The sequence below is a fragment of the Staurois parvus genome, unplaced genomic scaffold, assembly GCF_062004578.1.
Source record: "Staurois parvus isolate SC_StPar_1 unplaced genomic scaffold, SC_StPar_1.0 ptg000414l, whole genome shotgun sequence".
Classification (NCBI taxonomy): domain Eukaryota; kingdom Metazoa; phylum Chordata; class Amphibia; order Anura; family Ranidae; genus Staurois; species Staurois parvus.
The window spans coordinates 5,323,877-5,351,569 of NW_028318210.1; the positions used below are offsets into that span (position 1 = coordinate 5,323,877).

General features: G+C 42.2%; 1 protein-coding gene across 1 annotated transcript in view; it reads right to left on the bottom strand.

The window, feature by feature from the left end:
- Nucleotides 1-27,693, bottom strand: part of CDAN1 (codanin 1) — an 85,474-nt gene that overhangs the window by 29,057 nt on the left and 28,724 nt on the right. Inside the window, exons 4-12 of the mRNA XM_089686881.1 lie at nucleotides 20,370-20,551; nucleotides 17,203-17,322; nucleotides 15,202-15,280; nucleotides 14,446-14,566; nucleotides 10,947-11,056; nucleotides 10,652-10,741; nucleotides 7,572-7,647; nucleotides 5,032-5,246; nucleotides 4,522-4,636 (exon numbers count right to left, since the gene is read on the bottom strand). Of these exons, the coding sequence (XP_089543007.1) occupies nucleotides 4,522-4,636; nucleotides 5,032-5,246; nucleotides 7,572-7,647; nucleotides 10,652-10,741; nucleotides 10,947-11,056; nucleotides 14,446-14,566; nucleotides 15,202-15,280; nucleotides 17,203-17,322; nucleotides 20,370-20,551 (1,108 nt within the window). The remainder of the gene's footprint in view (nucleotides 1-4,521; nucleotides 4,637-5,031; nucleotides 5,247-7,571; nucleotides 7,648-10,651; nucleotides 10,742-10,946; nucleotides 11,057-14,445; nucleotides 14,567-15,201; nucleotides 15,281-17,202; nucleotides 17,323-20,369; nucleotides 20,552-27,693) is intronic.

Consider the following 27,693-nt stretch of genomic DNA (forward strand, 5'->3'; position numbering starts at 1 on the left):
GTATAAATTCAAAAATATTTGCAAAACGCACTAAAAAAAAAAAAAGAGGAGTCACAAACACACATGCAAAAAGTAAAATGCACTGCAAAAAGGACAAAAACGCAAACTGCATTGGTGTGAAACAGGCCTGAAATGCATTGAAACACAGCAAAAACGCACACGTTGCAGTTTTAATTTTTTTTCTACGTCATATGACCTATGAAAAATGCACTCTAAACGTGGTAAAATTGCACGTATTTGGCTGCCATTATCGGCACCTTTTTTTATATATCCGCAAAATGCCAATAACACTATTTTCGGAAGGTGATCGATGCATCCTTACCTCCAATTGTTCAGGGATTCACCAATCAGTTGTTGGAACAGGAGTTCAAAAGGCACTTCTTGTGCCGAAACTCTGCATGTCAACATTTGAGCCAAAACGTCCTCTGCATGTTTACGGAAAGTAGGCCTATTCTGAATATTTATAAAGTGAAAAAAACACATGTACTAATTCGCTGGTCCACAAGGATCTTGTCTGGCTGGGACATGTAGTACCATAGGGAGTAAGTGTGGCAGCTCTCCAAAAATTCTCTCCAAAGATATATTGATATATTGGACTGCACACGCTACAGAAGAGGATACCCCACTCCATCTTAGTTAACTACTATATTGCTGCTCATTGGAGTTTACCAGCCAAAGCATAATGCAGCTTGTCATGCTTAATTCAAGACCCATGGTATTAATACAGCCACTGATGATGTGAGTCAATACACTCCTATGACATTGCTGAAACTAGCCTTTGTGCACCTCCATGTTTATTTATATTCATACACATTTCTTTTGGTGTGATTAGTTTACATAGTAATTATTATATCATGGCTTTGTGCGATTTTAGTCCTTTTTTGTTTTGTGCAGATATGGAAGAACTGGGTGATTTTTACTCTAATGATGCAAATGTATTCTACTCATACAGTATGACACATATTAGATTTGCATGTATGGTTTTTATGCACTTGTGTATGCTCTATGGACCATTTAGTATTTATCACATATTTGTAGCAATGTTTACAATTGGGTCCTCCATTCCCATCTACTCCCATATCTTTAAAAGGGCATCACTTGTGCTTGTTATCTCCGCCTATGGGTGGGTCTGGGATCACCCACCCACAGGATATTAGGATATATAAGAGAGGTTACAGGCACTATAGGCATTGGCTCTGAGAAAGAGGCAAGTCCTCGAAACGCATTAGCAGTTTGGAGGTCCAAAATTCCCATTACGGATGTTATCCAGCGAGACTTGACATTGCTGTCCTTTACATGATGTGCCTTTGACTTTATTGTCCATTGTGAGTATATTACCACTTCTTTTATTACAATAAATGTTTTTTTAAAGATAATGCACTAGGCCTGCGCACCCCGTTTTCTTTGGATACATCCCCCTTCCTCCCTGGGTTGTGTTCTATTGGGACGGAGCATGGCGCCAGCTAGTCCAGGAACACGCGCAGTGGCGGCGGTGTGTTTCTCTCCATTGTAGCCGTCCAAAGCGAATCCACTTAATTCCAGTCTCTCATCTGCCACTTCTACCACCAGGGAAAAGCTGAGGAGTATTTTTTCACTTCATGCTTGAATGTTATCACATATTGTGAGTACAATGGTTTTGATCTTTTTATCATCTTAATAAATGGAGTTACACTACAGCGGATGTGTGCTCTGTTTTAAATTTTTTGTACTATTCTGGATATTTGATTAATAATATCCCCATGTCCCTCAACACAGTTAGGCAGGGCCACAGGCAAAAGCCAGTTGCTGGAGAACAAAAGTACCTTCAGGATAGAACCAGGATCCCAAGACATGGTATTGGACCAACAATCATTTCAAAAACAAGATTGACGCAATTCGTAGGGGCATCGCCACTGCACAGACAACCATCCCACTTAGCATACCTTAAACTAAACCTCCCTCAACACTTTCCTCTTTTGACCTTGCTACTACCGAAGAGGTCACTAAGGTTTTCTCTGAAGCCCGTCTCACCACCTGCCCCCTGGATCCTGTCCCCTCAAAACTACTACGGTCACCCTCTTCTTCCATCCTATGCTCCCTCACTCACATCTTCAATCTTTCCCTGTCTACTGGTGCCTTCCTCATCTCTCTAAAGCCCTCGCTGGACTCCTCCAACCTGAACAGCTTAAAAAGCCCTCGCTGGACTCCTCCAACCTGAACAGCTTAAGACCCATCTCCCTGCTCCTGTTCACCTCTAAATTCTTAGAACGCTTAGTCTACAATCGCCTGAGCTCCCACCTCACTGACAACAACCTTCTTGACCCTTTGCAGTCTGGATTTCACTCACTACACTTCTTGACCACTCTGCAGCTTTTGATATGGTTGACCATCCCCTCCTCCTCAAAAATCTCCACTCTCTTGGCCTCAGAGACTCTGCTCTCTCTTGGTTCTCCTCCTACCTATCGCAGCGCTCCTTCAGCGTTACCTAGAACGCTGCCTCCTCCTCTTCACTCCCTCTTTCCGTAGGGGTCCCTCAAGGTTCTGTCCTTGGACCCCTTCTCTTCTCCATCTGCACCTCCTCCCTTGGTCACTTGATAAACTCCCATGGCTTTAAGTACCATATCTATGCTGATGACACACAAATCTATCTTTCTACCCCTCACCTCACCCCTTCAGTCTCCTCTCGCATTACTATCCTAAGTGACATGTCAGCATGGATGTCACTCCACTTCCTCAAACTCAATCTTTCCAAAACTGAGCTCTTAGTATTCCCCCCAGACCGTGCCCCCTCCCCTGACTTCTCCATCAAGATCAATAACACAATCATCAGTCCCTCCCCTCATGCCAGGGTACTAGGTGTAATCCTAGACTCCCATCTGTCCTTTCAGTCCCAAATCCAATCACTGTCCAAATCTTGTAGACTTCACCTCCGTAACATCTCCAAGATACGCCCGTTCCTAACCTCGGAAATCACTAAGCATCTTATTCACTCCCTTGTTATATCTCGCCTTGACTATTGCAACTCCCTCCTCATTGGCCTACCTCATCGCAGGCTATCCTTTCTTCAGTCTATCATGAACGCTGCTGCCAGACTTATCCACCTAACTGTTCTGTATCTGCCACCCCTCTCTGCCAATCCCTCCACTGGCTTCCCATTGCCCAACGGATAAAATTCAAAACATTAACAATAACGTATAAAGCAATTTATAACTCTGCCCCAAATAACATCACCGATCTTGTCTCTAAATATCACCCAAACCGTACTCTCCACTCCTCGCAAGACCTCCTACTCTTTAGCTCCCTTGTCTCCTCCTCCCATGCTCGTCTCCAGGACTTCTCCAGAGCTTCCCCCATCCTCTGGAACTCTCTACCCCAATTTATCAGACTATCACCTACTCTGCTCACTTTTAGGCGATCTCTGAAAACCTATCTCTTCAGGGAAGCCTATCCTGCCCTCAGCTAATAATGGAATCTTCTACTCTTCCTACCAGTCCATCCCCCACAGTTACTACCTTTTGTACCACTAGCCCCTCCCTCCTAGATTGTAAGCTGCAAGGAGCAAGGCCCTCCTATCCCTCTTGTATTGAACTGTATTGTTGCTGTATTGTCTCCCGTTATTTTGTAAAGCACTGAGCAAACTGTTGGCGCTATATAAATCCTGTATAATAATAATAACAATGGAAACAAAAAACAGCACACTGAGAAAGATTGTAAAGCAGGATTTAACTGAAGAGCAAAAAGGTTTCACCCCCATGACAGCTCATTTCTAAGGTGTGACAAACACAAAGTGTGTATAAAACAATGCATATTGTTGCATTTTGCATGGATGGGTTAGGCAGTGCACCCATCCTTTACATGGATTACCTATGGAAGTTTGTGTGGAATGATTGGATTTATCGTTAATGTCCTTGGACCAGACAGCTAAGGATTGAAATTGCAAGCCAAAACTTACAAATGAAAATAGGGCTTTTCAACTCATTATGCACAGGGCCTTTTAAAGCAGATCTTTAGAATAAATTGAAAGTTGTTCTGACTGTTCCCCCCAGCCTCTATTTAACTTGCAGCTTTTTGGGACGGGGGGGCAGAATGAGTACCTTTTTAGGACAGAACCGCTCACACTGTCTCATGCGTAGGTCAGTCAACATACAAAAAAACAAATGTACAGGGAAATTTTTGGCATTCTAGGGACTTTTTAAAGAAACATGGCTGATGACCATTGGTGAGGCAGATGTAGGCAGCTCCAGGTCAAGAGGTGCGCACTGCATCAATAAAGTGAATGTGCAGAAAAATAAGAGATGGAATTTGGAGAAGTGCTCACTTGCTGTCCTTTTTTTCTGAGTCAGCCATCATGGCTATAATCTTCCCCGTAATGCAGACATAGTAGCAGAGAACTCATCACTAGATAAGTATGAGAAAGGAGCCGCTACCCGTTATTTATAATGAAAAGTTATACAGAGAGTAAATTTGCAGAGGTCTTGAATAAAATCTGATTTTGTGGGTGTGGCTACAAATAGGGGGGGTCAACATCAATAAGACACTTACTTGCTCATCCATATCTGATTCACCATCTGTAGTCTCATGCCCCACAATGGAAAGGGCATCCAGCTCTTGTATTTCCTGACACAGACTGTCCATTAGGTGCTGATTAAACTGGTAGCTGCAAATTTAAAAACACAGGTAAAAAAGTGTCATCCAGCTGGAAGTATAAATAGGTTTTCTGAGACTTCCGTGGGAAAGTGCATACATTTTAGGGAAGTCAGTAGTGAAATAAATATGCAGGCAGGCTACCTTTCTGAAAATATTAAAACAAAAAGCATAGGAAAGGAAAAGAAAGCCACATATCTAGCAAATTTAGAAGGTTGTCAGAAATGACAGTATCTTTCAAGACAAATTCCTTTCAACCCCTTTATGCCCACAATTTATTAACATTTTCCAGCACGATGCAATGGCCTTGGGATATGTTAATAAATGTCTCCTCTTTTAAAGCCAGCAGCCCCGCTTTGAGAAGTATGCCAAGTGACAATTTTCTAAAACTATTTGATAAAGACTTACTTTCCTGCACTGAGTATGAAGTCTCTGAAAAATTCCTGGTACCCAGGAAAAGAAGGTGGAGGGCATGGGCCTCCAACACTTTGAGGGGCCACAAATCTTTCCTGCAGTCGTTTCAGTCTGTTCAGGTTGTCAGAGCCAAGCATGTTGAGTAGGTCCTGGTCAGGGTTATCACCAGCTCCAGCAGCACCCTTTCCTCCACTCGGTCCCTTACACAACTAACCAAATATCATGTGAAAAGACAGATTATTCAAGAAAAGTTTTACAAAGAATTAGAAATATATAATACTGACAAATATTCTGCAAATCTTTGTATTTTCATGCATTTCCTCCTGTGGGTTAAACATTAAAACTAATCACTCAAAATAATTTTTCTATTCTTGATTAAGATTTTCTAATGTATTAAAAAAGGAAGTGGTGGGGGAAGGGATAAGAGGGTACAGAGCAGTAAAACAAAAAAAGAAAATGTTTCATTTAAGAGCATTATTTTACTTGCGTATTTACTTGTTTAGGCACCTTGCACACGGGCGTCATAATTTACTTTTTACTCAGGAACTTGTGATGTGCAAGGGGCCACAATAATGACAATGAAGAAGAATTTTGCTGATCTATACACTTACGCACCTTTACTCACCTATACTCACACTTTACACACAGTTTTTGTCCCCTTGTGCACGGGCATCACATGTTTCTGAGTAAACATCAGTAAATTATGACGCACGTAAGAGCTTTACAAGGTTTTGATTTCCTAGACCTTGGAAAGCTACATACCCACGGGTTGGAAGACATGGTGTCTTTCAAATTATAGATATAGAGGTCCTTTACCAAATGTATGAGAAGGGAGTGTTTGTACCTCGCTGTTGGGATCAGGGTCAAATGGAGGAGAAAGGCACATGGCTTGTTGCAAAGATCAATATTGGCTAGTGAAAACAAAGATTACTTCATCCCAAAATGGGTTGAGTATAGGACAACCCCAAAAGATGTAGAGGAGCGTGCCAGTGTTTTGGTTGAGGATATATTTTGTGAAGAAGGGCTTGTACTCATATATATATCATCAAGAGAGTAGTTTAAAAATGACTAGTTGTATCCTACTCGCTACCAACGCTTTATGATTGAGGAAATTATGATCTATTTGTCTAGGAGAAAAAGACACTCTTTGTCTCACTTCAGATAGGTGGGAGTGAACCCTTCTGGTGGTGTTATTAGGAGAGCAAAAGAGGTTAATAACCCATGATGCATCAGTTCTGTCTCCAGGCAGATTGGCTTAAATGCTGAGAGTTTATGGTTTATCATACAGCCACTAAAACTGACTAGAAGGGGCTCCATAGGGGTAAGAGATGAGTTATTACTTGTTTAAGAATTTCTGTCCTGTACCGTCTATAAAATTTTGAAGGCGAGTGTGATTTGTCAGTAAGACAGAATGTTCTATCTGATATAACCGGTACAAATCCAGGGTGTCTTGTGACCGGAGTTAAGGTAGATGGGTTTAGGGTGATCAACTGGGGCTGTCCTGGGTTCAGGAGAGTTTTAAGGGCTGCCCCGATAAGTGGGTGTGATTTAATATCACTCAGGATTTCATCTGCCACCTGGGGAAGGCTACAAAGAGGTATTGTAGATTAAGCTTTTTTCTAAGTGGATCCATCATTTGATTTTTATAGTTTCTGCACAAGTCAAGTGCTCTAGGCATATGACACGCAAGACGAATTTTCATTTTTGGGCTGCCTTTCTGTCCAAACCATAAAAAATATGTGGAGTCCAAATAGTGTAGTTCTTTTCCAAAGTTACCAAAAATGGTGGAAAGTTAGCTGCCAAAAATAGAGTCTGGAATGGGGTAAAAAAGATACCCAAGTATTTAAAGTGATTCTAAAGGCTTACATTTTTTTAAGAAAAAATAACAAACATGTCTATACTTACTTGGCATGTGTAGTGGTTTTGTACAGAGCAGTCCTGATCCTCCTCTTCTCCCTCCTGTCGGGTGCCCCCACAGCAAGCAGCTTGCTATGGGGGCACCAGGTACTCCGTGTGTTCATTCACACATGGAGCTGTGGCTCGGCCCCACCCCTCTCTTCTCATTGGCTCTCTGGCTGTGATTGACAGCAGTGAAAGCCAATGGCTCCCGCTGCTGTCTCAGCCAATGAGGAGAGAGAGACCCGGGATAGACAAGACTTCAGTACACATCGCTGCATCTAGAGGGGTTTAGGTGAGTATTAGAGGGGCTGTTGCACAGAGAAGGTTATATATGTATGGTATATATATGCAAAGAATTTTCTCAATGGCTTTTGAAGAGGATATTAGTAAACCCACAGGTAAGATCTGGCATCTTTTGGTGTCCACTACATAGCTGTGATTTTATTACCTTTATGGTCACACAGGATCACTCTAAAGAAAAGTCCAAGTGTGTGACATCAAACTCAGCAAAACCAATACATGTGTTAATAAATGTCGAGCACTTCCTAATAATTACCAAAAAATGCAAATACTCATGACAAATGTCACAGTTGACTGAACTATGGAAAAGGAAAAACAAATCAATCACATTTTACCTGCACAAGTTGCTTCTGAAATAGTCTTGCAAAATGACTATGATTAGAAGCTAGAGACAAGTTTACCATCATGGCCCTGAGATAAAGGAGAAGATCAATGTTAATTGAGCAATATAATATCTAGCAATGTATTACAGCTATATTATTAAAACCACAAAACTAGCTTGCCATTTGGAAAATCCTACTGGTGGCTCCCAAAATCAAAGTGCAAGAAGCCCATTTATTAAAGTGCCCATTAAAACATACAATCTAAATTCCAACAATTTAAAAAAAACAAAAAAAACCTATACTTAGAATGCTGACAGGAAACATCAGACATTCCTGTAAAATCATTGCCGACTTGATCGCAATGGCTAGCTGCCTAAGCACTTCTCTTGGTTCCCACACACCTCATTAGTGGCACAGAACATAGGAAGCATTCAGATTTGGCCATACACACAAGTCTGAAGCATCAAAAACAGTTCAGTTACAGTGGGGCAAAAAAGTATTTAGTCAGCCACCAATTGTGCAAGTTCTCCCACTTAAAAAGATGAGAGAGGCCTGTAATTGTCATCATAGGTAGACCTCAACTATGAGAGACAAAATGAGAAAAAAAATCCAGACAATCACATTGGCTGATTTGGAAAGAATTTATTTGCAAATTATGGTGGAAAATAAGTATTTGGTCACCTACAAACAAGCAAGATTTCTTTCTCTCACAGACCTGTACCTTCTTCTTTAAGAGGCTCCTCTGTCCTGCACTCATCACCTGTATCAATGACACCTGTTTGAACTTGTTATCAGTATAAAAGACACCTGTCCACAACCTCAAACAGTCACACTCCAAACTCCACTATGGTGAAAACCAAAGAGCTGTCGAAGGACACCAGAAACAAAATTGTAGACCTGCACCAGGCTGGGAAGACTGAATCTGCAATAGGCAAGCAGCTTGGTGTGAACAAATCAACTGTGGGAGCAATAATTAGAAAATGGAAGACATACAAGACCACTGATAATCTCCCTCGATCTAGGGCTCCACGCAAGATCTCACCCCGTGGGGTCAAAATAATCACAAGAACGGTGAGCAAAAATCCCAGGACCTAGTGAATGACCTGCAGAGAGCTGGGACCAACATAACAAAGGCTACCATCAGTAACACACTACGCCGCCAGGGACTCAGATCCTGCAGTGTCAGACGTGTCCCCCTGCTTAAGCCAGTACATGTCCGGGCCCATCTGAAATTTGCTAGAGAGCATTTGGATGATCCAGAAGAGGATTGGGAGAATGTCATATGGTCAGATGAAACCAAAATAGAGCTGTTTGGTAGAAACACAACTCGTCGTGTTTGGAGGAGAGAGAATGCTGAGTTGCATCCAAAGAACACCATACCTACTGTGAAGCATGGGGGTGGCAACATCATGCTTTGGGGCTGTTTCTCCTCAAAGGGACCAGGACGACTGATCAATGTACAGGACAGAATGAATGGGGCCATTTATCGTGAGATTTTGAGTGCAAACCTCCTTCTATCAGCAAGGGCATTAAAGATGAAACGTGGCTGGGTCTTCCAACATGACAATGATCCCAAACATACCGCCCGGGCAACAAAGGAGTGGCTTCATAAGAAGCATTTCAAGGTCCTGGAGTGGCCTAGCCAGTCTCCAGATCTCAACCCCATAGAAAACCTTTGGAGGGAGTTGAAAGTCCTTGTTGCCCAGCTACAGCCCCAAAACATCACTGCTCCAGAGGAGATCTGCATGGAGGAATGGGCCAACATACCAGCAACAGTGTGTGCCAACCTTGTGAAGACTTACAGAAAACGTTTGACCTCAGTCATTGCCAACAAAGGATATATAACAAAGTATTGAGATGAACTTTTGATATTGACCAAATACTTATTTTCCACCATAATTTGCAAATAAATTCTTTCCAAATCAGCCAATGTGATTGTCTGGATTTGTTTCTCATTTTGTCTCTCATAGTTGAGGTCTACCTATGATGCCAATTACAGGCCTCTCTCATCATTTTAAGTGGGAGAACTTGCACAATTGGTGGCTGACTAAATACTTTTTTGCCCCACTGTATCTACTGAATCCAAAGAAGATCACTGTAAAATGTCAACTCCTAAGCAGTAGATGGATCAAGAATGTTCCTAGCAATGCCCACTGGACTGGGGGGGGGGGGGTTAACACTGGGGGGGTTAAACAAATCCTCCTGTACCTGTTTATCTGCAGCCCTCTCATCTCTACAGCCATTAAACCCTGGTTCACACTGATGTGGTGCGTAATTCGCAGCTTTTTCAGTGCGAATTCTGCACTGCATCAGAATAGCACCTGTTCATGCAAACCACTATGGATGTGTATGTTAACAACACCCCGAAAGCAGTCCGCAAAATGCGGTGCGATGTGCAGAATCGGATCGCATAGGTGTGAATACCTATGCAATCCGATTCTAGTGCGGACACAAAAAAGGGTCCTGCACGTTTTTGGTGTGGTGTGTTTACAGCAATACAAAATGTATGGCTCCAATCGCACCGCACACAAATCACATGTGATTTGCAAAGGAATTCGGTGCAGTTCTTATGCGAATCACATGCGATATACCACACCGCACATGAGTGAACCCAGGTTAAAGGTTCAAAATGTATAAAGCTTGTCTGAGCTTACAGAAAAAGGGGGCAGAGAGCTTCAATTACACACTGCAGAGCTCAGTGAGGAGAGCTCTGAGAGCCGATTGGAGGGAAGGGACACACTCGACTCCACACAGCACACAGGAACACAGTTGAGGCTGTCAATCAGCTGGAGATCCCACTTCTGTCACCATTTTTCTCTTGGTGTCAGGAACACTTGTCATAAACAGTTCATGCTGATAGCAGAGAAATGAGGTAGCAGACAGAAATTACACAGTGCTCTGGATTAAGACAAATACACACTATAGAGGGATGTGCTTTGTTCATATTTCATTTCTGAAGTTTACAATCACTTTAAATGGCCATAGATTAAGTCATTAAATAGCTGAGGATATTTAGCTATGCTATAACGGTAATAGACATTTACAAAAAACATATCTGAGAAGACTGAATAATATACAAAATAGTTTTTCACCTGATCTTATTGCCCAGGAAACGCTCAAAATCCCAGTCCGTCTTTACATGGCAATCTTCCCACTCACGTAGTAGCTCATAAAATATATCTCTAGAAAGCATATGAGACAATGTCAGTCACGTGGTTTGTGTTATATTGATCAAGAAATTGCAAAAAGACATTGATGTGATGTAATGTAATCTTTTTACTATGAAATGTGTACAAAACACATAAACAAACAAAACTTCCAACATTAGCTCAACACTTCAGCACCTACAATAATCCTTATAATATCATGCAAATTAATATAACACACCTTTGCTTTTTAAAAATGTGGAATGACCGATCACTAGGAAAGTTAGAACGATTATCGGTTTCTGGCTGAAAGGACACAGAATGGAGGGTTGCTGGAAGCAAAAGAGATACCTTTGAAACAGAAAAAAACAGGTTCAATTTAAACAGACATACTTCTGATATGTACAAGTAGAATCATCTTGAGAATGCTAGAGAAACCAGTTTTATAAGAAACCAGACTCTATGGTGATCCTTTCAAAACACATCACTATTCTGGTTAGGTACTACCCCCCCTCCACCCACTCTAAGCATTTCAACATCTCTTCCATTCACCATACTGCTGACTGTAAGACAATTTTAATAAAAAGCTTTAAAAGGATAAAACGATCATATACCCTTATTTATATGTTTCTCAACAATCGATATGCAGTCCAAGTTGTAACCATGTTCAGGAAAAACAGAAGTAACTGGTCCAAGAACTATATCCTTGCCATGATGGGTTATTTCACTGGTCACCTTTTTTCGTTTTGTAAAATGGTTTTGCATTTAACGTGACTAAAAGCCTGCTTTTTAAACACATCCCCACTCCCCCTTGCATAACACGGGTTAAAATGCAAAAAAAACCCATTTACCGCAAGTCCAAAAATCCTATTTCTTGTCCACCAAAGGATACAGGAATTCTTAGGGTTATGCTGGAGCCTACGAAAGAACTAGGTAAAACAAAACAAAAAAAAAAAAACCCACAAAAAACAAAACCTTTAGCAGAGAATAACCGCTGTCCGCAATCATTCTGTGCTCTGGATAGTGAATGTGTCTTTAGCTTTGCTGCTCTCTGTTCATTTGGAGGATGTTTCTATCAACAGCTGCTGGTAAAATTCATGCCGCATAAGTCACATCCTGGAAGTATGCCCAGTCAGCCAATGAGCATAGGTCTGTGACCATCCTGATTTTCTTAACGTTTCTCCGGTCATCTACAGCTACTTGAAGATTCAGGCTGGATATAGAAATTCAGGAAAGTACTCCAGTTAGCTAAATATTGCAGATTCTCTCTGTTATCTATGCTGGTATTCTCTCCGAGAAGTACTGTTGTTTGCAGTGATTAACTGTCTGTGTTCCAATTCACACAGGACTCCGCTATTCAGGTCAGCCCAGTACATTTGTGGATTGCCTATGGAGTTATCGTTTTTCTGTCCTCTTCTCTGATACTCCTAGCAGGCTTATGCTAGGTTAATGTTCCTCTGTATTATGTACTGAGGCTACACATGTGGTATTATCTACATTAGCATCTGTAGCGCTCTGTTCTGTACGGGGAATTAATGTCTCTTATTCTAGGCTAGCCTTACGTAATTCACAAATTGGCCACGTGGAGGAGCCCTCTATTTTTTAAACAATGGCCTACCAATGGAACAGTTTTACTTTTTCAGGCCCCCTCCTCCGCCCTCACTGTTACCCAACTCTGGGATACTTCAAAGTTATGCCTTGCAAGCAGACCTTAAGGCACTGGGCAAATAAATGGCAGATGTGGTTTAATATTGATAAATAGTTGATAAGTAGGTGTTCCATGATCACTTTGGGTTGTGGTGGGGATAAGTTGGGAACTGAAGCCTAAATTGTAACATTAACCGCTTCCCGTCCACCCTATAGCAGAAGTACTGGTACAGGGCGGCACTGGTGCGCAAAATCACGTAGGGGGCGAGCGCCATTTGCAGCCTCAGATGTCAATCACTGGGTCCCGGCCGGTGAGTACTTGCCATTGCTGGGTGATTGCCGAGCATTTTCGAACGGGGGGGATAAAGCAGTATTAAACCACAAAGCAAACATTTATTATATTGCAATTCTAAGATGTGATGGCTGCTTCTTTTTTTTTTTTTTTAGGCTTTCGTTCTCTATTTTTATCTGGTAATCCAGCCAGTAAGTCTGTTGTTTATCAAAAGAACAAGCTCTTTTTCAGATGTGTCAGTTACAAAGATGAAAAACAATTTAACAATGGCAGGGGTGCTTACAATGATCAGGTTTTATTTTTGTAAAACCTTTATCACAAAAAGGAACAAAATTGTTTGAAGTAACTGATCATAAAGCGTGAACTGGAGTTTGGCTTAAATTTTTTTGTGTATTTAAATCTGCTAGTACATCTAACACTCCCCTCCCCCATACTGACAATGCTGCTGTCTGCTGTGCCCCCTGTGGGCCTTCATCCAGTGTGGGGGCAATGTAATACAGGAGGTGTGTTACTGGCCAGATTACCAGGTGAAATCGCCTAAAAAAGAAAAAAAGGAAACTTATGCAGCCACCACATCTAATGATTGGTAGGCTGCAATATAATATTTTTGGCTTTGGGTTTAATACTGCATTAATACTTTCCTATTCTCAGAACAATCTGGTCACCTGATTGACTAACAGGGGCCTGCATCAGAAGAGAGGAGGGGCAGCTGAAAATAGACGCCCTATAGTAAGCCTATATAAGCATTCTATCTATTGTTGGCGCTTTTTCTCCTCTACCCTGAAGCTGGCCACTGGAGAGGTCATGTGATTGGACCGAAGTGGTCTGGGAATAGGTAAGCATTAAAGTATGTCTTTCTTCTACAGGGTAGTTAGTATAGATGTTAGAAGGTGGGTGGAAGCAGCCCAAAGCCTAGTCAATTCTAGACCTGACATTTCCACTTTAATATTACGATGTGGTGATTCAATTTCCAACTACTCATAGATTAGAACAAAAACTAATCCTGTTTTGGTAAGACAACTTCAGACTGAAATTCAGCTTGTGGAGTTCTCCTCCAAAGAAGAGTCTGACAATCAGTCCTCTGGAGGAACACCAACAGAATCAGAAACATTAGTCATCTCTGTGTCAGTCTCAACTGGAGAAAGTTGTGGGAACTACAAGCCCTTGGAAACAGAAGGAGCAACAAGTTGCAATAATGGAGCCATACTGCCCTGACCGGAGTCCTCTTAACTGGAACTCAGGCAAGTTGTCACTGCTGACTACAGGACTGTTGCAGAGAAAACCACCAATTATCTCAATGAACTGGAAAACCCTGCACTTCTTGGCTAACTGAAGAAACGTTAAAGATTTTTAAAATCCAGCCTGAATCGAATAGCTTTTGACTGTAAAAAAAAACAAAAACAAAAAAAACTTCCAATTAAAAAATAAAATACAGCAGAAGGGAAAGAATATCCATTCTCTTAAGGGAACTACAAGAAAATGTGCAGGTGTGAGATGGGAGGGGCTACAGCCTCAAGGGCTTTCTGTATTTAAGTGCCTCGTGTCTTTTGTAGGCAGCAGTATAACCCTAAATTGCTTATTACCAAGCTGTGTCCCTCAGTAGACAGTAGAAGAATTATTATAAACAGAGGTACACAGAAACAGCCCTAGATATTCATGTAGAAGCACTGATAGATGCATTATTTAAGAATATCCAAAAAGCTTTCATTAAAAAAACCTGCAATCAGTCAAAGGATGTTCAGAAGTTAAAATGTAATAGATGTAATAAGTAATCAAATACTGCGGGAATTTAACAATGTACCTTCCCTGTACTGATTCTGTATGCTTCTAAGAGACGTTCCTGTAAAGGGGGAGCGAATATCCCAATACGATCATTTTCTGATAGAAGCTTTAATGTGCTCTTATCCAAGAGAGACATTACACTGCAAGAGAAGCACGAAAGTACTGCATTTTGTCAATTCTTTAACTCTGAAGAAAAACGCACAGTATCTTGTAACAATTAGATAAACAGAATTCAGTGTTAAAACATACAGTAATACTAGTATTAATAACAGAAGCTATACAATGTATGGAATAGTGGAAGGCATACTGAAAGCCAAGCAGCTCTTTCATGCTCCATTATTCTTTTTCAGAGCTTTAGCGTTCCCCCAGACTTTACCATGTCTGCTTTACTTTGCTATCCCCACTCTGCCGTTTGCTGTCAAAGCTGCACTAAAACTGTAACACATGGTACTTTTATTGCAGAGGTTATGGGTTCAGTCCATGGGTTTGTTGTTTGTGCACATAGTTGATTGATGTAAATTAAAAATTTAGGAGACACCCACTACCTTGTAGCTTTCTTCTCTCTAAGCCGGCACTGGGTGACCACGGGGACCACAGATGTTGCCCACTGTGGTCAAACGACAGTGCTCATGCTTGGAGGAGCAGGTCACCTGCTCCCCCATACCCTGACAGTGCTGGGGTAATAGTGCCTATGGTAAAAAATAAAAAACAGAAATACACCTGAATTTATATGGTCTGTAACATAAATCTATAACTATAAAATTAATTAACTCACGTATACTGAAAATCAAGGACCAACACAGCAAAAAATACACAGTTGTGTACACTCTGAAAGTGCTGAGACTCCACGGCATCTGAAAAATAAAGCCCATTTATCAGGAGAAGGCCCCACGTGACACTGTAGTTCCATGAATAAATGAATTAAAATGAACACTACATAGATTTTTGAAAATATGGTATAAAGTGAAAACATTTTAACCCTTTTTCTTCCAGGCCCTGCACTCCACTTTTAAGCTCAAGTGACCAGACCATTTTTGCTATTTTTTAGCAGACACGAACACAGCAAATTGTACAAAATGCCTACTAAATATAACAGCTAAACCTTTATGGAGCCATTTGTACATTTGTAAATTTTAAATTGCGCCTTCTTGCGAAATGGTGAAAGTCGAAGGTACGCAAAACTGTAAAATAACCAACTTAATCAAAAAATCTGGAATGTTTTCATTTTTCAGTTACAGCTTTCAGAGTTTGTAAAAGACCCCTCTAAACAATACATTTTCTGAAATCATAGAACCAGAAGAATAAAAAGAAAGTGCTAACGATTTTTCAGGCCCCATAACAGTTGCGTAAATGTTTATTAATTCACTATTTTCACTAAAAACCACTAAACTCTTTATCTGCACACACAAACGCAATACAACTTACAAAATTCTTTCTAAGGTCTCATTCACATGCGGTGTACTAAACTGTAAATCCATAAAGGGTTGCGTTTACCAGCACTGGGATGCACAAGTGTTCTGTGCATCCCTGTGCAGGCAGTCCTATTCATGTCAATTGGGATGCTGCGGCTACAAGGACAGAGCCACTTATCCCCATCTGACATCCGTGCGGGTATAGGTGCCTGGCCCCAAATGCAGACAATGTGAGTTCAGGGACATGCACCCACAAGGATGTCAAGTGATCACTGACTGCGGCTGCTGAAAAAGGACAGTGCAGCCACTGTGTTCCAATCAGCATCCATAGGACTACCTGCATGGGGATGCAGAGAACATCTGTGCATCCACATGCAGCTAAACATGCCTTGCTGTACAATGCTCCGTGCGAATGAGGCAAAGTCGAAACGGAAGGCAAAACATTAGAAGAAGAGCAATTGTTTTGGGCCATACATAAAATATACTAACAATAAGGATAGTTGATGAGCAGAAAAAGTTGGGCAGATCACAAGGTTAACGATCACTAATATAGATAATGTACCTATGTAAAGTAATAAAACTTAATTTTTTTGTAAATTTTATTTTTGTAAAAGAGGGTAACATATTAGTGTGATATTTGACACAGTTTTTGATAAACAACAATAAAGATAGCTGATGAGCAGTTGCTCCTACTTCTCTCAGTGAGTATGTGTGGCCGTCGGCCCCATTCACTATGACAGGTCACCGGCGGCCACACCTATTTGTAGCTATCTGCAAAGCCAGCTATTACCTGTGATCGTGGCTGGACGCAGACAAAGTACATCCAGCAGAGATCACCAAAGGTAATTGATGGCTGTGCAAAGATTCGTGAATAGATGCAGCCAATGGCAACCTATTACTATTGTAAATGGGGCTGGTAGCCGTACCAACCCACTAAGTGCCACAGGAGGAACTGTTGCTACAATTCCTACTGGTACATTTACTCACCTGCTGCACCTGCATTACCTGCTGTCAGTTTTATAGCAAACATGGCAGCCTTTGCATCCCTCCAGACCTACATTTGCCTGGCTTATCAACGCAGGCTGCCGCGGCTGCCATGCTTACACAGCATTTCTGGTGTCCCTAAAGATGTGAATTTATCAGGCTTGTCTGTGTCGACTGCTGCTGTGCTTGCACAGTATCCCCCCAGACATTCCTAGACCAGATGCCAAGTTATGGTCACCAGGACAAATAGAGAGGGTGAATTTCCCTAACAGGGACACACAGCAATAAAAACCTGATAGGTTATTGAACACTAATAAAAGTTTGGCCTTCAGTTATATTTTAAGCATTGCATGCATTGCTGAAATATTGTTGCTAGTCACCTTTAAATCCTCTGGTAATCTCAAGGTCAGAGTTCCTATCTTCAGCACTGACAGGTCCCCTGGATATTAGCAGTTGAAGGACAAAAAAGAACTCAAGAAATATATTTGGCACAAGGTTTTCTGCAAATAAAATAGAACTCATCAATATTTTATCATTACAAATCTAATTAAAAGCAGAGAAAACACTTCCCAAAAATGGGAGCGAGAGTATCAAACTCAAGAATGTAACAGAGCTCTAAGAAAGGCAATACACCTTTAGGGTGAGCAGCAGGCATGGTAATGCTCACCTCTCTTTCTTCAACCTAAGGAAAGCTGATAGACATACAGGTGATGGAAAACTAGATGAACTGGTGTTCAGGTTAAAGTGTATGTATTGCCAATCCTTGTCAATGTTTTACTGCGGTTCCTAAGATTTCCACTCACTTCCTCTCCTAAAGTTGCAACAAAAAAGTGAGAGAAGATCCACCCAAAATGGAACCCCTCCCTTGGTTGTCACAAGAAGAAATTTAGTTTCACCACTTTCTGGTAACAACTGTGAAATCGTGGATTTCTAATCACTTCTCAGTGACAATGGTCACTGGAACAAATATCCCCAACGGAGGGACACAGGCAACAATAAAAACTTGACAGGGTTTCTTTTTCCTCTACATTAAAAAAAAAAATTGCATATAGATACACTTTAACATTTAATCATGTTCAAGAGCAAAAACAAAAGACAACATTTTGCTAGCACCACTGGTTGAATGAGAAGAGCTCAGGTTTTATTTTATTTGCTAAACTCCATAAACATTGATTTTGCTTGTCTTTGATATCACATCGTCTCCTTACAGCAAGTTATGGCCTACCAGTGATTGTAAATAAAATGTAATTCTATACTTCAGACTGGTTGTTCTAACTAATCTAATGCACCCTGAGCATAAGCTGAGACTGGAGGGTAACTCAACTTTTGTTAGAAAAGCATAATTCTAATTTTGTTTAACCACTTAAAGACCCAGACTTTTTCTGACAAATATTTTTTTGTTAAAAAATTATTTAGAATCCCGAATATTATGTATTTTTTTTTAGCAGAGGCCCTGGAGAATAAAATGGTGGGTTTTGCAATTTTTTGTGTCACACGATATTTGCACAGCGGTTTTTCGAATGCAAATTTTTTGGGAAAATACACACTTTAATTAAATTTAATGCACACAAACACACTATAATACATAATTTTTGGTAAAATATAAAAGACTGTGTTACACCAAGTAAATAGATACCTAACAAGTGACTATTTAAAAGTGCGCACGCTCATGGTACAATGACAAACTACATCGCCATAGGTGACACTTTAACAGGTACCTGTGTCCTATTATCTTACCCCTGGGAGACCGGGCACCCTGTTGGGTCCGTGAGCGTATGTCTCCCCGTTTTACCCGAACTGTTCCTGTAATGACCCCTTGTTGGATTACAATCTGCCACAGAGACCTTTCCTTTGCATTTGGTGCTGGACTACAAGCCTTTTAGCCCCTCTTCGCTGTCCCCCCTATTGGTGAGACCACCCGTGCCATGAACTGTCCCTAGTGTGCGCACAGACCACCCGTTGAATCCCCATGAATCGGATGTTGCCCCTAGTATACTGTGTGGGAGCTGTGTGAGGGTGGCCTCCACAGCCAGAGTCCCGTTGAATCCCCGTAAGCCTGATGTTGCCCCTAGTATGCTGTGTGGGAGCTGTGTTGAGGGCAGCCTCCACAGCCAGAGTCCCGTTGAATCCCTGTGAACCTGATGTTGCCCCTAGTATGCTGTGTGGGAGCTGTGTTGAGGGCGGCCTCCACAGCCAGAGTCCCATTGAATCCCCGTGAACCTGATGTTGCCCCTAGTATGCTGTGTGGGAGCTGTGTTGAGGGCAGCCTCCACAGCCAGAGTCCCATTGAATCCCTGTGAACCTGATGTTGCCCCTAGTATGCTGTGTGGGAGCTGTGTTGAGGGCAGCCTCCACAGCCAGAGTCCTGTTGAATCCCCGTGAGCCTGATGTTGCCCTAGTATGCTGTGTGGGAGCTGTGTTGAGGGCAGCCTCCACAGTCAGAGCCCCGTGAGCCCGCTTACCATGCGTGTCCCTACAAGCCGCATGTCGCGGAGTGCCATGAATTGTCCTGATTGAGTGTCTTTCATAGTTCCATAAAGCTTTGTGCGTTCTGTCCTGCCTATGCTTCCGTCACAACCGCCTATCAGTAATAGGACACACTTGCCACTTACTACTGCCTGTAGTACCGCCACGTTAACATCCCTTTTTATACCTGTAAAATTTTAAGTCCTGGTTTAACTTAAACGCGCCTCGTAATAGTGGCACAACCAAAAAGTCCACAAGGTCACAGCCCCCTACAGGGACACTCTTGCAGACACCACCAATGGTCTTATCGTACCCTTTTGCAAAAGTTGGCATTCTTGGATAATCCTTGAACTGGATGGTAGTTCTTTGTCCTCACGCATTCTCCTTCACAGTGGTCTTAGCCTCAACTAGCACATGGTCTTACCTTTATTTTGGCCATATTCAGAATTATCCTGGCATTTTCAGTACACCAGGGAGGTACAGGTGCATACATCCCCCTGCAGCCAACCAGTCAAAGTATATAGCAAGCTGCAGCTAGGTGGGATTGAAAGCTGTACGGAGTGGTACCGGCATTTAGAGCCCAATGCATTTAGGGATGAAGGTCAGGAAAAAGAATAACAACCTTCTGTCCATTGATCTGAACCACAACAAGGACCCGTCAAGCCACAGCCTGCCACTAGCTTTGACAGGCTGGTTGCAGTGGTGATGGATGCTGCAGCTATCCCTCCAGGGTGCAATAGAAACACAGAGAGGGACACGCTGCAGCTGAATGGATGCCAGTTTTCTGAATATGTCACCTCCCCATTTATTCTTTAGCTATCACTGGCTTCAATTTATTGGCTGCTGTCAAGCTGTCTGAATGTATAGAAGTAAATCTGCCCACTAAGTAACACCAGCTGCATTGTCTGTAAAAGCAATCTGTGGTAGAAGATACATCCTATCTCACAGGCCACACAGGTGCCACTGCTGCCCTAGAGCAGTCTGCCATTAAAATAAAAAACTGATTTCACATGCAAACCCTTTGAATTCCCATGTAATAGCTACATTTCAAAACATAATACCCAATACAAGAAAGAACTACCTGTAATACAAGATGAATAAATCTTAGCAAGGATTTCTAGTCGTTTCTGATATGACACCTTGCCAGGGTCGGCGTACGTCAGCATATCCGATGAAACACTGGAGTTTCGGCTGAAGATCTGTTTGGTGGGAGTGATAGGGTCTAATATCACTGGAGATGAAGTCTGCTGCAGTAGTTTGGACCTACAAAGAAAGTGTAAAAATAAACTCTGCGTCATTAAGATGATTCTCTTCTCAGAGATTTGAGATATATATCAGCATTGCTCAACATACCTACTTTTAAAATATTGATAACTGACTATATGTGGGGCAGTAACAGACACAGGATGAAATGGAATCGTGAAATATCCTTAAAAACTCTAGCTTTAACTGGGTTGGCTCTTCAAGATTTTAGCCTTCATTATGTGGCAGCTCAGCTCTCACACACCCATACACATACCTACTGTACCACTGGAAAACATCAGAGGGGTCAAGTTGGTTCAACCTTCTCTGAACTGCCAACAGAAAATTCCATTTGGACCAAAACAAAAGTCTCACCAACCAACACAGAAATAAAACATGTCAATAAACAATGGATCATTGATTCAATCATTTCAGATTATCTCTAGCTCAAAAGCAACAGATTTTGTCAAAATCAACTGGCAATTTCTGAATTTTTTTTTTCTTTTATGACCAGTCTGCTGGTCGGCATGATGATGAACTTTCAGGCCTAAAATGTACATTTTAACATGTTTGCAAAAATAAATATGACTCCAGCAGCATTGCAGGAGTAAACCGCATGCACATGATTGTGAATGGGCCTTTAACATTTCGGCAACAAATGTTTAATGGATCCAGATAATGGTCTCAAGAAGACATTTCTGGCAACTGCAACCAGCTGTCTGCTCGGCCCCCCCCCCCCCCAGTGCTCACTGGAGTGCTGGGCTGTGCAGGGAGAGGGAGCAGCTGGCTCAGGCTCTAAACGCTTCACTGAGGGGCTGAGCCAGGTGCAGCTCCAGACTCTGGGGTGGATCCCAACTTTAAAGTCTGGATCTTTTCCAAGGCTGGACCGGCTGAGTGACATCAGCAAACAGTGGACCAAAGTCCTCAGCTCCTCCTGGGGGCATATGAGAGTGTGTGTGCAGGGGGCTATTTTGGGATCCAGGTTGGGAGGGGGAGTGTATGTGGTGGGGCTCTGGGCTGGGTTTTGTATCCACTTTTGGGGATTCATTTTGGGAGGTGGTGTGCATGTGGTAGGGCTTTGGGCTGGCGTGGGTTTTGTATTAAGGGGGTCCGTAGGGAATGGTGGGGTAGGGGTTGGGCCACAGGTCTGCGATGCTTTTATCTTTTTATTATGCTGTGCATAATAAACTTTTGTATGAGGAAATAACCAAATGGGTGTGTAGACTACTTTCTTTTCTTTATTTATATTGTGCTTTTGGGCAACACTCCACCAAACTGTGTTGGTGGTACCTCTTTATTATTTTTTGTACTAAGGGTGAGCTCCCCAGGCCATATTCTTGTTGTTGTTAAAGCTTATACTCACCCAAACCTTCCTTCCTCCAGAAAACAGTGCTCCCCCATGGTCCAGCGGTGGACTGTTCCTGGTCTACGAAGCCTGCTCTGGAGAGATGAGTCAAAGCATTTACCACTGACAGGGGTGCTTACAATGGTCAGCTTTTATGTAAACTGTTATCCTGATATGATGACCTATGTGACAAGACACCTGTGATCTCATATGATTGATTATATGTTGTTTGCCAAGTCTGTATCTTATTTTTCTTCCATGTATGTGTATGGTGATCAGAGCTCAGGACTCTGTTATTATGTATCCCTGCTGCAATTTACATGTGCACTGTGCTATGTTCTTAATAAACATTCCTTCTGTAAAAAAAAACAAAAAAAAAAACCCTTTATCCTAAAACGAAAGAAACTGTTTGCTGTAACTGCTTATAAAGAGTTAGCTGGTGTTTGGTTTCAATTTGTTAGTGTATCTAAATCTGCTAGTACATCTAACACTCTCCTCCAGACTGACAATGCTGCTGTCTAAAGGTACTCCTGTGCTTCTTCATCCGGAGTGGGAGCACTCTAATACTGTATTATTGGTCAGATCACTTGGTGAAAAAAGCCTATAAAAAGAACATGATGCAGCCACCACATCCGATTGGTAAGCTGCAATATATTACCATTTTGGGTTTAGTACCCAGGGATGTTGAATTTATATCACCCAATGCCGGGGACATGTAGTTCTGGGCACCGGGCAGGTAGTTTCTTTTTAACCTTTAGTCTCACCTGTCAGGTGAAAGCTGCTGCTACCCGATTGTTTTCACACAGCCTACAGTGCTAGCCTCCGCCCCCCCCCGCCCCCAAGGCTCTGCTTGCCCATGTGCAGGTCCGGGACCAATTCAGCTTGCACCGCCGGGTAGAGATGAGGGAGGAGAGCAGACACGTCCGCTCCCCTCCCCTTCTTGTTCTGACCCAGAAGTGACGTTATGATGTCATTTCCAGGCCCCCGTTGACAGATTCCCAGCCATAGAGGCTGGGAAAAAATTTAATGCAGTGTGATTTGCACAGCATTACATTCAGTCTAGCACAGGGGAGACATTCAGGGTCTTTTAGACCTTGGATTTCTCAATAAAGAGAACCTGTCACCAAATTGTAAAATATTAAAAGTTACAGCCAAGCACATAACATCGCCTTGAAAAAAAAAATTGAGGCTCCCCACATACAAATGTAAAAGACCATGCTGGGGCGCCTACGCATGAAAACGTTGATTGTGATACACGTTACATCATCACACGCCAGAATGAGAGCAATAATTCTAGCACAAGACATCCTTCCTAACACTATACTGATGACCTATAAGGGGCTTTAAAAGTGTTGCCTATAGGAAATATAGGGTACTGAAGTTCGTCGCCATTTCACGAGTGCACGCAAATGTAAGGTTTGACATGTTGGATATCTATTTACTCAGTGAAACCTCATCTTTTAGATTTCATAAAAAAATAGGGTAATTTATGGCTTTTTTGTTCCCTAGAAATTAACTTAAGTGTATTTTGTACTGAAATTTTGTTAATCTCGGTACTATCATGCAACATAAAAATTGGAACTACCACTATTTCATTCTCTAGGGTCTCTGCTTTCAGAAAATATATAATATTTGGGCATTTTGTGTGATCTTCAAGCCTAAAATTATTTTTTAAACTTGTGCAAAAAATGCAAAAAAGGCTCTGGCAGCAAAAAGGATAAAGGTTAAGCCCAACACTCCCCTTTCAGGACAAGCACCCAATCGGTGCTCATTACACTGCAAGGTCTCTCTCCTCCCTGCTAGTCCCCGGGTGCGGTGCTGGAGAAAGGAAGGGATGGGAGGAGGAGATAAACAGCGCAATGTTAAAAATATGAAATGTTTAAGTCGCCATAAAGCCGCTTTTGATTTTAAAAGCCCCGACATTCCTAAAAGTACCTCAGATTTAAATATAATAGATTTATTTTTTATCTGGACAAGTAGATTGTCATGAGGGACAAGTAGATTGGAACACTGATTTATGCAGGCCATAGATGGGGAGAAAACCAGCCGATTTATCTTTAAAAAAACTAAAAATCGGTCGTTCAAGCGGCCGACGTTACCAGGAATGGTAAAAAAAAAAAAATCGGCCGATTTTCATCCCGTCTACAGCCGGGCAAAAAGTGTCCCTGCAGAGAGCTCCGCTATTTCTTTGACAGTTCCTTGACATTTATAGCGGTTGCAACATTGTATCTATTTGTATCCATTTAGGATACAGATGTTTTTATTCGGAAACAAATAGATACATTGTTGCAACCACTATAAATGTCGAGGAACTGTCAAAGAAATAGCGGAGCTTTCTGCAGGGACACTTTTTGCCGGACTGGAATTGCTCTTCTTCTTCCTCCTCTTCTTCCTCCTCCTCCTCTTCTTCTTCTTCCTCATTCTCTTCCTCCTCTTCTTCATCCTCCTCTTCTTCATCCTCCTCTTCTTCTTCATCCTCTTCTTCTTCATCCTCTTCTTCTTCATCCTCTTCTTCTTTTTCTACTTTTTGTCTTCCTCTTGCAGGTCACTGCTCATGCGCAGATTTTTTTTATCGGTAAAAAGATCGGCCGATTTGCCCATAATTGCCGCGAAAATCGGCCGATTCTTTTCCAGCTTTACCGATAAAAAAATCTGACAAAATACCGAAAAACGGCCGAACAATTAGCCCACTAACGATCCGAAAATCGGCCGATTTTATTTTCGGCTGAAAAATCGGCCGATTTTCGACCCATCTATGGCCTGCATTAGTCCGTGGACAAGTAGTTTTTTTAAAAAATTTCCACGCCCGAGTACCGCTTGAATTTGGAAAAAACTTTGCCATGCTTTGTACCAAAATCATATTTTTATTGTAAATTAAAACAGGAAAAATTATAGAAAAAAAATGTATAATTTTATCTACAGTAAGCACTAAAACATTAATTTAGAGAAATTTGCATTTTCAAAGTTTTGCTGTTTTTCTGCCCATGGACTGCATAAAAAAAAAAAAAAAAAAAAAAAAAGATTATTTCTGCAAGACAATATACCAAAAGAAAAATGTTATTTGTCTGAAAAACAATATAGGGATTATTTTGTTACCTTAAAAGCAGAGTTCCACTCAACCTATCTAAAAATTAAAGCCAGCAGCTACAAAAACTGTAGCTGCTGACTTTTAAAAAAACAGCCACTTATCTGTCACTCGGTCCCGTGGTGTGTCCCCCACAGCTCGTTTCACCAGCCATCCTCTATTGCAGGAGGCCCGCATCTTCAGTGTGGGCACCCGGCTGTGAGAATTTGCGGCTTCACATCCGGATACCCACTGCACATGCGCGGGTAGTGCTGCGCTTCGTGAATGCTCCTGTAGTCTTCTGGGACCTGTCACGTGTCCCAAAAGACTACAGGGAGGGAGGACACCTTCTGTTTGAGATCGCTAAGGCAATCGGACCAGAAGTGGGAGTGGGTACCTGTCAAATTCGGGTACCCGCCCCTCCTCCCCTGCTCCCCAAAGGTGCCAATCCTTAATGGGGAGTGGGGGAGCAGTCCTTAAAGCGGAACTTCCCCTTTTTGGTGGAGCTCCACTTTAACCTCTTGCTGCCTTGACAGTACATTTACTGTCACATATACAGTATATACACAACGGGTAAAATAAGTATTGAACGAGTCACCATTTTTCTCAGTAAATATATTTCTAAAGGTGCTATTGACATGAAATTTTCACCACATGTTGGCAGCATCCCATGCAATTCCTACACACAAAGAAAGCAAAACAAAGTTCAGAAATTAAGTTATGTGTAATAAAATGGAATGACACAGGGAAAAAGTATTGAACAAGCTAACTGAAATTTATTTAATACTTTGTACAAAATCATTAGTTGGTAATTACAGCTTTAAGACGCCTCCTGTATGGAGAATCTAGTCACATGCATTGCTCAGGTGTGATTTTGGCCCATTCTTCCACACAGTCTTCCAATCTTGAAGGTTCCGTGGGCCTCTTCTATGATCTCTGATCTTTAGTTCTTTCCATAGATTTTCTATTGGATTCAAGTCAGGTGAATGGCTGGGCCATTCTAGCAGCTTAATGTTCTCTTTGAAACCAGTTGAGAGTTTCCTTGGCTTTGTGCTTGGGATCATTGTCTTGCTGAAATGTCCATCTTTATTTCATCTTCATCATCCTGGTTGATGGCAGCAGATAAATAAAATGTCTTGGTAAGAGGCATGGCCTGATGCCAGACTGAGTGGCAGCTTAACCCAACGGCTTTGGCTCTATTCCAACATCCTTCAGGCATCCTGCACCAAATCCTCACAAATCGTTCTGTTCCTCCTGACGGCAGACACATCGCCATGGTCAAAATCGGGCAAGCAAAAGCTCCATCGGTGGCGAAAAACCTGGCCCATTTTCATAGGCAAGATGGCGCTGACTCCACTCACTTTGCCTCCTCCACGCTGCCACCTCCTGCTCTCTCCCTGACAGGCTCTGCTGGATCGGTGAGTGCTTCACCCCCTGAGCTCTTTGCTCTGCCTGCAGTCCTATCTCCTCCTTTATGCTCCCCTCCTAACTCTGATAATTAGGGGGATAGGGTTAAGCAATCTACTGAACCTACATTATCTCAGATTATGCAAGCCATACATGACTGCAAGATTTCTCTGACTACACAGATAGAGACCATCCATGTCAGGTTTTCTCTGTTGAAACAAGATGAACAAAATCTTCGGGAGAGAATAGGAGTGGCTGAACACCGCATTAGTTCTCTAGAAGATGCTCTTCATCCTTTGACCGCCTCAGTGCACACGGCTACTGAAGAAATGGTGGCTCTCAAGGCCAAAATAGGACGATTTGGAAAATCGCTCCCACAGAAATAACCTGCATTTTGTGGGATTTCCTGAACGCTCTGAGGGATCATCTCCTGAACAGTTTCTTTCTTCCTGGCTCAGGCACACCTTTGGAGCTGAGGCATTACCCTCCAACTTTGTAATTGAGAGGGCCCATTGCACACCACCACGCCTACCCCCTTTCTAGCTCCCCCCCTTGCTCCCCGATTGCAGGAATCCTCAGCTTTCAACATAAAGTTATCATCCTCCGAAGTCTTAGGGAGAAGGGGCCACTTCGGTATAATGGCGCTACCATCTCTATTTATCCTGACTTCTCTGCAGACATACAGCATCAACACGCTTCTTATACCACTGTAAAAGCACGGCTAGAAATCATGGCCAACAATATGCTATGCTCTTTCCAGCCAAGCTGCACATTATTCATGATGAGAAAGCTCACTTTTACACCAGCCCAAAGGAGGTGATGGCTGGAAGACCGTTTCGGGCCAGAACCCAGGCGTGGGCTCTGTCAGGCTCTCCTATGTCCGAACCCAATTTCAACTCTTTGGGGCTCTCTTCGGACTACTTCACCTGTGCTGGCGGATCCAATTATCTTCAGCTCCTACTGAACTCCTCTTGTGACCATGGACTGCCCATTTCTGTCTTTTTGGCCCTGCCTCAGAGACTCTTCCTACCCTTTTAGAGGATTTGATTTTTACTGTAAAAAGCCGACCTGTTAGTGGTGAGGCCAATGGATGTTAAAAAGTTAGTGGGATCTAAACTCTCTAAGTTGGGGATGGAAGAGCAGGATGGGCAGGGAGGGTTTTGGGGGGTTCTTTGTTGGGAACAGGAAGTTTTTTTTTTTTTGCTAATCTCACATACCTTCTCTCCACAGTTTTACTGTCTAGCTGTATAGATGTGCTCCATGTCACATCGATATTCTGTGATTGTATATCTGTTTCTACTGATCGTTTATGTCTGTGCCAGTGAAAGTTCTTTCATGAACACTAGA